At 37.0% G+C, this 10,827-nt stretch overlaps 1 protein-coding gene across 1 annotated transcript in view; it reads right to left on the bottom strand.

The window, feature by feature from the left end:
• Positions 1-1,057: 1,057 nt before the first annotated feature.
• SIX4 (SIX homeobox 4) overlaps positions 1,058-10,827 on the bottom strand; it is a gene marked incomplete at its 5' end in the record, with an annotated part of 11,880 nt that continues 2,110 nt past the window's right edge. The window contains 2 exons of the mRNA XM_014545950.1: positions 1,058-5,430; positions 9,079-9,764. Of these exons, the coding sequence (XP_014401436.1) occupies positions 4,634-5,430; positions 9,079-9,764 (1,483 nt within the window). The remainder of the gene's footprint in view (positions 5,431-9,078; positions 9,765-10,827) is intronic.

Below are 10,827 nucleotides of genomic sequence, written 5' to 3'. Positions count from 1 at the left end.
TGTTTGAAGGTCAGTGACCTTGTCAAATGTTTTGAAATGCTTGTTTGGTTAAGATGTTATAAAATGTAATCACTTCACAATACTCTGACCCTGTACTCCCTTACTGAGACACTATTCTCTTTAACTACATAGAAAATTGCTAAACTAAATAAATGAACTGAATGACAAGAATATAAAAAATCTAGGCATAATATCTGAAATTAACTTGATGGCTTTAACTAGTTTTGTAATAGAATTGTACAGTTCTATTTAATTACTAGTCTCCTCTTCATTTCAGTGTGGGAGGCACACAATCAGATACCATGTAATTTTAAAATTAGGACCAAACTGTACCACGGCTAGGGCTTCTATACACTCAGTAATGCAGTTCTGTCCATAACTTTATGTCAAACTAGTGGTGGACCCAACCGTGGTGTAACCAGACTTTGGCTAATGGGAGTGCTTTAAAAGGTGGGTTATAGCCTGGCTGGTGTGGCTCAGTGGTTGGGCATCGACCTATGAACCAGGAGGTCAGGGTTCAATTCCGTTCAAGGGCACATGCCTGGATTGTGGGCTCAATCCCCAGTGGGGGGCATGCAGGAGGCAGCCGATCAATGATTCCATCATTGAGGTTTTAACTCTCTCCCCCTCTCCCTTCCTCTCTGAAATCAATATCTATCTATCATCTATCTATCTATCTATCTATCTATCTATCTATCTATCTATTAAAGGTGGTTATACTGAGCTCTTTCATTAAGATGGAGAATGGAAAAATCTTTGGACCTTTCAACTTAATTTCATTAAATCTTCTAGAGTACCAGATTCAGATTTTGGGACACCCAAATGAATAAGAAGCATTTCTTTCCTTAAAGGAAAGAAGAAATGTAACCATTTAATTCTGAGTATGCAGTACAGTTAAGTGAATTGCATAATTTTGTACAGAGATCAATAAATACTATTTTTCCAAAGTGACTTCTTTTGTTCTTCTATTTGCCAGCCTATACGAAATGTTTATGTGGGTTTTTTATTTTCTTTTTCCTTCTTTGCTTTTTCAGGAAAAAACAACTTTCAACATATGGTATGTATAAATATAAAGTTTATTTAGCATAGTGTTTAGAAAAATAAGTTCACATCATTTCAGAAAACAAATAAAACACTTAATTGTCCAGGCATAAACCCCTATTACAGTACAACATACATACTTTAGATCTCTTTGGTTGGGTAATTAAGCACAGAAATGTTCTGGGACATGCTCTGTGTGCCATCACCTAACAGTGCAGTAAAGACTCTGTTACCCCATCCCATGATATACATTCTGTATAGATTTTCTCTTTATGTAAGGCACAGTAAAACCATATTGAGTATATAACTGGTTGCCTCTAAACATACAGTACATGCAACTAAAGAATAAAATTTTTTTTGATAACCCTGAAAGCCAAGAGTCACATGCTATATAATTTTGATTAATAAAATGTATGGTTGTAATATTAAATCAACATGATGTATCAATTAGATACAAAATAAATGTTAGGCTCTAATCATCTAAGTTCTAGGAAGGCTTTGAAACATCTTCTGTAAAATGTTAAGTCTTTCCCTCAGTTTTCCTGAATTATTTATATTTGTATGAGATGATCTGTCAAAAACATTTTAAAGAATGAACTTCTGGCTATGTACTAATGCACACTTGTCTAAGATGTAGTAGGGCAGGCTGCAACACATGCCCAATAATCCAACTTTTACCATGCAAGATGTAAGGGCATATACAAGGTGATTTAAGGTCAGTGTGCAATTTAACTACGGATATTTATCTATGGCTATGACGTCTACCTGCCTTTCGTAACACAAGAAAGGCACTGAAACGTACACAATTCAGTCTTTTCATTGCTATAAATATACATGAACTATAAAGCAGTACAACACAGGTGCTTTTGCTTGATTGAGGAACAAATGCACCTTCTCTTTAAACAATAGACTGTCCTTTACTAGATGTAACTAAGAGCTATAAAGCCAAATTCTGGTTGATAGAGTGCATAGTTAGGCTCACATCAAAAATCCCACAGCCAGCCGCAGGGGTTGGGGTTTGCAGGGAGAGTTATTTACCCCTATTCTGATTCCTCTGTGGGGATCATTACAGGGTCATTTGCAGCATCTTCAAGCATTGGTTTATGTAGGAGAGAAATTCTGCCACATGAACTCCAAGGGTTCTGAGGTCTGGCCCTTGGTATTGCAAAAGACATTTGCAATTCTGTGCATGGAGATCATGGGATTTATCTTATTTCATTCACATATACATGGGCTACATACCAACCGGCCCGTAATTTACTGAAAGAATAGAAAAGAACAGTAAGTTCTTTATAATGTGCATTGATTCTTACCTGGTCTATTGTGTAGCTACCTGGAGTAATTGTAGGGTTATAATTACATCACGTTGGGAGTATGAATGGATTTCTAGGTAAGTCTTAAGTTTTGTGCTATCTTTTCTTTTTCTTATGGGAAAAAAGAGGAAGAACTATGAATAAAAGAGGCTTATTATATTTTTGGAAGACAGAAAACCTTTCCAGTTATATATATATATAACATATACAACTTTTAAAACCTTCCCACCTCCCTTACTGGATGGTTATTTTTAAATAATTAATAAACTCTTGATATCTGCAGCAATCAAGTGGAAAACATCATTTTCATGTAAACTACACCATGTAATTAATCTCAGTAACATGATCAGCACACACCCAAAGAAGAAACAAGCTGTATAAGTAGTGGTGGAGTGGAAGAGAATTCTAAAACACCTGACTTTGTAAAAAACAAAATGAAAAACATGTAAGTTTCAACAGTTTAGAAACATTAATCAATTCTATAAAAAAATGGGATCTAAGTTCTTTATCAAAATGATGGAAGAGGAATTCTTCATTGGGCTCTTCATCTATGCCTGCCAAGTTCCATTTGCAATAACTTCCATTTGACAGAAGTTAAATCCTCTATGGCCCTATTCAACATGCTCGGCATGTAGTGATCTAGAGTAAACCCTTTGTTCTGATATTAAAGAAAGCAAGTTGTAGTGACATGATTATGTTCAACAACTTTTAAGTCATCTCTGAAGAGATCATTTTCCCACTTTTCTTGCTTTTCAGAGATCAGAGACTTTACTCACTACAGAAAGATATTTGCATTATTACAACTTGTGTTCAGAGTCCTGATAAAAATTGTACCCACAGCTCACAACATTATCAAACAAGCTTCTGACAGAAACTCCAAAAGATTTACTTTTGAAGAAGACATGATAATATAGTGCAAACAACAGTCATATGTCATAATGTAAGATCTGATTCAAAACATTTAGAACTAAGTTTCAACAGGATAGAATTTTGCTCAATAGAATCTACATATTCTCTCTTTACTTTAAAATGGTTGTTTTCAGAGCCTACAGAATTGATTCTACGTGATAGTCTAAATTGTTATTTTCATTGTAATGAAAAGCATTAACAGTAATTGATTGTTCACCCATTTGCATCATAAACATTATACATAATAAAAGCAAAACTTAAGTTCTTCGATTTAAAGCAATTCTGTGGTAAAATTAACCCTGTTAGAATAGTAGAAAAGAGCCATCAGTGCTTCTGTTGACACTTCTGTACCTTAGTAAGAATAATAAAAAGGCCACAAGGTAAAAAGGCACATAGAATTCTATATAAAACATATTTAAATGAATCGGAGAGCTGCTAAATAAAGAACAAGGATGTGAAAAAAAGTACCAAAATTCCAAAATTGGGAGTTGGATTTCCTGTTTCAGTGTTATTAATATTGACCTTAATAGACTCCTGATAAAAATCATTACTTTTAGAATTCTACAAAAAGTAAAACTTTGTTGGAAATAACTATGTTCACTTCCTGTTCAAACAATAAAAATAAATTAAACAGTAAGAAAACATTTTTCTTTTTAGTTCATAGTGTCTGAAGTATCAGAGAAACATATACAGTATAAATAAAATTCACTGTACTTACTCAAATCCTTGCTTATAGGACTAATATATTTACACTCATACTGAAATTTGTTTCAGAGTTTTTAGTGGAGTTGCAAATTTTCTCAGCCACACAGAACTATTAGCAATCACATTTGGAAACATGTAGAGACAAACCAAGACTTTCACAAAAAATGTTGAAAAACAGAAATGCATATATTCAAAAATATACCCTTAGAATAGTGGAGTACCATTTATGCTACTTAACCTTATCAATGCCCATGGAGTAAAAGTAAACAAAAAGAATTGTATTGTTTCTAATGCTCTGTAGGGATATTTAATTTTGTTAGGTGCATACATTTTTAATTTAAAAAACTATCAAGTTCCATTTGACCTCAGAATTATATTAAGTCAACCAAATGATACACTTTGACTTGATATATTCCATCTCATTCCTTTGTCTCCATCTATTTAAGAGAGAACATATGTGAAGAAAAAGACTGCAGTAATGCAGTCCTCCTTCTGTATGTTTAACTGTGATCTTCATGCAGATCAATCCAAAGTCTCTTGAATGCATTTACTTGCAAAACTAGTGTTTCCCTTTAAATGGGAAAATGCTTTATGTCCTCAGGGCTTTGTGAAAAGATTTGCTGTCTGATGCCAGAAAAAAAAGGGGGGGGGGAGGGAGATAAAGTTTATAAGTCTTGCATATCTTCATCCAATTGGACGGTTTGGAGCTTGGCAAGCTCTTTTTTGTCTGTTTCCAGGTCTTCACAGACAGTCTCAACCATGCCCTCTAGGACATACTTGGATTTGGAGTCCAGCATCATTAAGTTGCTTGTGGCTTTGCTCTCTGAATTTGTTAAGAAATTCTCTTTTATGTTAGCTACTGATTGCAGAACCAACCGATGTTCTCTGACAAAATCCTGGTGTACTGCTGGGGATGGGTGACCCACCTGATCTTCAGTGGTAGGAACTATTTCCCCAAGGGCAGCCTGGGTCATGGGGACGGACAATAGATCTTGACCAGTAATAAGGGAGCAGTTCTGAAGAGTTGCATAGTTAGTGCTGCTGACAGATGTCACAGTAGATTTGCTTGCCACAGGTGCAGACATTGGCTGGCTATCAGCAATGTCAGGGTTTAGTTCAGTGGGATTGAGTAGGGTAGGGGGAGTCAGGGAAAAACTGTGAGTTGGGGATACATTAACTAATGAGGAGGCCAGTGGATGGAGGCCACTCCCCGAGATAGTTTCAGAAGATATATTTGCATTTACTTGTGCATTCTGATTGACAGGCATCAACTGAGAAAAGACCAGGCTCCTCTCCAAGCCCTCTTGTTTAACAGATCCTATAGTCTGGCCTGAATTAGGAACAGTGTACACCACTGCACTGGGAGCAAGAGAGCTCAAGAAAACCTTTCCTTGCTGGACTGTGGTAGACTCACTTGTAAATGTGCTCCCATCTGAAGTGCTTGAATTTACTGAAACATTACCTAAAAAAAAAGTACAGATGATCATTGATTAAACTGATAAGGAAAGAAAAAAGTTACTTTTTTACACACATGACTTTCCTCAAGTTCAGTAGAATCACCCCGAGCACTTAAAACTAGAGAGTCCCAGGCTCCACTCCTAAAAATCTGGCTCAGTAAGTTCTAGAACAGGTGTATTTTTAACTCCCCGAGGAATTCTGATGACCAAGTGGGAGTGAGAACTACTGGTTTAGAAACCAAATGTGAAAAAACAATCTTTTCCAAGTTCTAATTTTAGTCAAGTTTCTGGTTCATAAAAAAATATTCATTATTTTCCATATAGATCCCAACTTGTTATCTTTCACTTAGTTGATAGTTATTACTAACTGTGTCAGTTAGAATTAGAAAACACAAATGCAAAATAAAATGCCTTTGTTCAGGACAAGCTCAGTAACTCACATAACATATACCAGTAAATGGAAATGTAGAAAATGCCACATAAAATGAGTTACCCTGGGGCTTAATGGTAACCATATAAACCTGTACAGACAAGTTGCAAGCTTTCACCAAACTAGCCATAAAATAATGTCAAGTCAACAAAACATTCAGTAGGATATGTTTTTCTTTCCTTGTGCCAGTACAGTTCTGAATTTTTGGTGCTGTAGTGATAGGAAAAATTAATGATAATAATGAAATGGGCTTTTAAAAATATAGATTAATATAAAGAACTAGAGCTGATGCTTCCCTAAAAAGTTTGAATCTTTTGAGGCTCTTGTTATTATAGTCTGCAGAGACGAGAAGTAGAAAAAGAAATGTAAGTAGAAAGCTGTGAAGATGTGCAAATCAGGTAACTCAGATAATGTAGATGAATCAGATTCTTGCCCCAGCTCCCACCATCAAATAAAACTTTTCTTTCTGATTCTTTACATAGGCATAGTGAAATGATGGCGATTATCTTGCCACTGAAGGAAAGGTAGACGTGGGGGAGTTTTGTGACAGAATAGTTTCAGAAGAGCTATTTACCCTGATCTTGAATTTGATGTTCAGTAAACTCTCTTTATCATTTTGAGAAAACAGTCCAATAGTAAAGGTAATTCAAGTAAAACATTTGTCTTCTTGAATTACTACAATAATTTTGTGATTATATTACCACTTACATTGATAAATCAATGCCACAGAGCTATTTATGTCTTCCAAACATTTTAAAATATCCTAAATGCAAAGGAATGTCTTTAAAATGAAAAAGAAAAGAAAAAGAAAACAAACACACTATATTTGAACTTAAAAAATTAACCACTTGAAAATATTCATCATGGAAATACTTGTGTTAAGAAAAACATTTCTATGTATGTTTGGGCTCTTTCCTAATGTTAATGTTTGTTCTAGGCCGAATGAATGAAAAAGGTTTTTATTTGAAAAAGTTTAACTTCAACTGAAGTATGCCTTAAAATTCCTGTTGGCTGCTAAACTGTAACAAAAAATATCTGAAATAGATGTTTACTTTCTTGTGTTATGTGGTTGTGAAATTGATTGCCAGCGCATATGTGAACAAAATGATCAGTTATTTTTTGGTAGTGCCATAAATAATATAATAAATGTGACATTTTCCCAACTGCTATTAAATATAAATAAAGCAATGTTTATGAATGTATAGAAATTATAACATATCAATGAAGGGGGAAAAACAGATGTAATCTAAAACTTGACATTTAAATATAACTGCAATTAAATTATAAATTGAACCATAATTTAAAAGTCAGCTAAAAAATCCAATTGAAAAATGATACAGATACAAAGTATAACTTTGGCCCTGACGGGTTTGGCTCAGGGGCAGCTGATCGATGTTTCTCTCTCATCGATGTTTCTAACTCTCTATCCCTCTCCCTTCCTCTCTGTAAAAAATCAATAAAATATATTAAAAAACAAACAAACAAACAAAAACAACAACAAAGTATAACTTTGTAATGATGGTAAAATAAGAAAAAACCCTTATTTTCTCAGATTATAAAGTAAGAAAAATATGTAGATATTCTGCTTTCCCATATAAATGCCAACTTTAGAAAGATTATCTATCTTGTCTAGGTATTTTTAAGAAAGGCTCAGGTATCTCTTTTTGAGAAAGGCTGAATCCCCAAATGCTTTATTAAGAACTGCAATACATAACTACAATGAAGAAACATTGCTTCCTGGACCCATCTGGTTAAACTTAAGCCTTCCAGTCACTCAGACAGTCTAAGGATTGACAGCTCTGTCATTTGAGTTTAACTTTTTAAACTGAAAATGCTATTTTTATTCATATTAAAGACCCCATTAAAAAATTAGTCATTAGTTTGCAATACTTTTCTATGGTAGCACTTTTCTAGATTACATGTGAAAAGTATTTCTGCTTTTCTCCTCGCCCAATTTATATACCAAGCTTTTTGGCAAATATGTTCTCTAAAATGTTACATACTGTTTGGAAATTTCCTAAAGCGAGACAAGGGATTAGATCCACATTAAAATATTATAAAACTAAGCACTTTGGCTTTCCCTGTGGTTTTCATATTTTTGCCCTCTGTTGGATAGTGACTTAGCTTAATCCTTTCCATAACCTGGAACAATGAAAAAATAAATAGTATGCTGCAGGACTGTTGTGTTTTACTACCATTTTACCTAAAGAGAAACAAATGCACCGAAAGGAATTCACTCCATTACAATTTTTCCATTAATGCCTCAAATAAGCTGAAGTAGATCACAGTTGTTATAGATTATTTTTTGATAAAGCCATTTTATAGGAAGCTGACCTTTAAGGCAAACAATTACTTATTTTGTGTTGATAAAACAATCTGGACTTTCAGACTTGCTTGTAGGAAGGCAACCATGCATTAATATCGCGCTCTCTTGAATGCAATGGGCTATGCAACCTTCACTGCCATTCTGACCATTCCTGTTTCTATATTTAAAAAAAAAATGACATAGAGCCATCCAGACTTGGTTAAAGTCAGTGAAGAATTGGCATATCAGCTTCTGGTTTCCCCAATTTTAGATCAGTGCTTTCTTTAGCAGATTGTTAGTAAAGCCACAAGCATATAAAATAAGGCTTACAGTTGCCCTCACTAATAAACTGCACTCAGGAGGTGAGCACACATGCAAAGCAATAGACAGCCAATCACATGCTCTTCTGGTTTTCCTTTAGATCTGTTAGTCTTATTTAAAGGAGGAACAGGAATCAAACACAACTGATCCAATCTTGCTCTTCTAAAACACTCTATAGTCAAATAAATAATGCTTAGGTAAAGTGTACACATTCTTATCAACTGCTTCACTAACTATGTGTTCTTAGCAATATTAATTTTTAATCTTAAAATGTCAAACAATGGGTGATTTTGTAAGCACCGATTGACTTATCGTATTTCTATCATCGTAGACCTGACAAGACTTGCTATGAACTGTATTTTTCCATTCAGTTGTTAGGAAAATAAAAGCCCATCTCCATGATGCCAGGGAGGCAGGCAAGCTGCCTATGACACGGGTATTGTGAAGAAGGAGAAACAAATCAAGGCTATTCTGCAGCTGGGGCTGCCAATAGGGAACCTGAACAGTCACATCAATCCATAGCTCTCACCAAATGTGTCACTTACAGCAGCTGGCTAAACATGACTGGTGCGTTATAGTACCAAATGAGAATGTTACCTTGTGAAGCTGCCCCTGAAACAGGAGGCAGCTGCAGTGGAGAGAATCCAATGCTTCCATTAAGAAACTGGCTGTTGGCTCCGGAATTGGGGATCTGGACAATGCCATACTGATTAATTTGCACTGGTGTAGTAAAAGTCACGACAGAGCCTCCGTCCTGGGAAGCCACTGTTTGAATGCCTTCTCTTTTCACCTCAGTGCTGGGGATCAGCCCCGGGAACGACACCGGAGCACTGGGGCTGTAGGAGCTGGTGGCTGCTGAGTTAGCTGAAGAACTCTGGAGGACTTTGAATTCCTTCACGTCCTGGGAGGTAGAGCCCAGTATGTCAGTCATGGACATACCATTGCTCACAATGTTTGATGCCATTTTGGGTGGGGTCAATGACACTGTCTGTGTATTTCCCACATTTAATCCATTTAGGATAACTCCGTTGGGTCCCTGAATGAAAGAATTACCATTAAGGAAGACAGGTGAAGTACTTGCAGGTACCAAGCTTCCATTCAACAAAACTCCAGAGGAGCTTAATATCTTAGCGTTTCCAATTTGTTGCATGTATACTGGCTCCATGTGACTGGAAAGGCTGAGGTTGGTGACACCATCAGATGAACCGGAGAGTGGATGAGGAGACAAATCCTCATGACCCTTGCTGGATTCATCTTCAGTGCTGGGATTGCCGTCTGACTCGCTGTATTGAGAGGGAAATCAAGGCATGAAGGTCAGAGGGCTGACATTCTACATTGTGCCATTTGTGTGGAAAACCAGCTTCCAACCCCATTAAAGGTAGCATTCAAGGAAAGCACAGCAGGAAATCCTTTAGTCCTGTTTAAACTATGAGGCCTTTCGGCAGATTCTGACCAGACAGAAAATCTGGGAAGATGTAAATTCAACAGAATTTATAGGAGAATTATTTTTATAGCATTGAAGTTTTTCCTTACTGTTAAATATGCCACTACCTACCAGTATACCATAGAAAAAAACTCATTAAATAATGTGGTCAGTCTTTCCTGTTTAGGAACTCCTTCCCCTCCCTTCACACCAATTCAGATTAGTGTGATTTTGAAGGTAAATGAAAGTGCAAAAGGAGCAGGAGGTGGAAAGTGTTCTGTTTTGTTTGTCAGGTAGTTAACAAGATATCATTTTCTCACCTGCTCCCAAACTTCTACTCCACCAGACTGACAACTCTTTCATTCAACAAAGTGGCTGGCCTTGTAGGAAAGGCACTTTCAACCCAAGAACTGTAATGTGCAGTCGCCCTTGAATCCAAAGGAAGCCATAGGGGCCTAGTTAACACACACCATCCAGTGCCCTGGTGAGGTGGGAGGGAAAGGGTGGGTCACTCAGCTGCCTAGTAACTATCAGACCCCTCCCCAGCCAGCACCCTTGGTCCTTCTATTCCATACAGGACTGTGTTTCTCAGCTCCCCAATTTGGGGGGAATAAGAAATCCAGGGAAGGGTAATGGTGGGGGTTTCCCATTTGGTCTGAGGGTAGGTAGGTGGGGGAGAAATGGTGGGTAGGACATTGCTCGGTGGGACTTGGCCCATAAGAAGATCCGACATCCCTGCGGTGCCCAGCGGTCGGTTCGCTTTCATGCCGAGGGGAGGGGATTACTGTGGCTTTGGGCTGCGGGGCCAGGAGCGCAGAAAGCGCTTTGATTTACGAGCTGAGGCTGAGCCGCCGTCGCCGTCTGCGAGGGTGACTCACCCGGGGTGCGGGGGGAGGTAGAATCCGGAGAGGGGCCTAAACCAG

Source organism: Myotis brandtii, unplaced genomic scaffold, assembly GCF_000412655.1.
Source record: "Myotis brandtii unplaced genomic scaffold, ASM41265v1 scaffold423, whole genome shotgun sequence".
NCBI classification, from domain to species: domain Eukaryota; kingdom Metazoa; phylum Chordata; class Mammalia; order Chiroptera; family Vespertilionidae; genus Myotis; species Myotis brandtii.
Note: the sequence above shows the minus strand (reverse complement) of the source record. Positions and strands in the feature narration are given on the sequence as shown.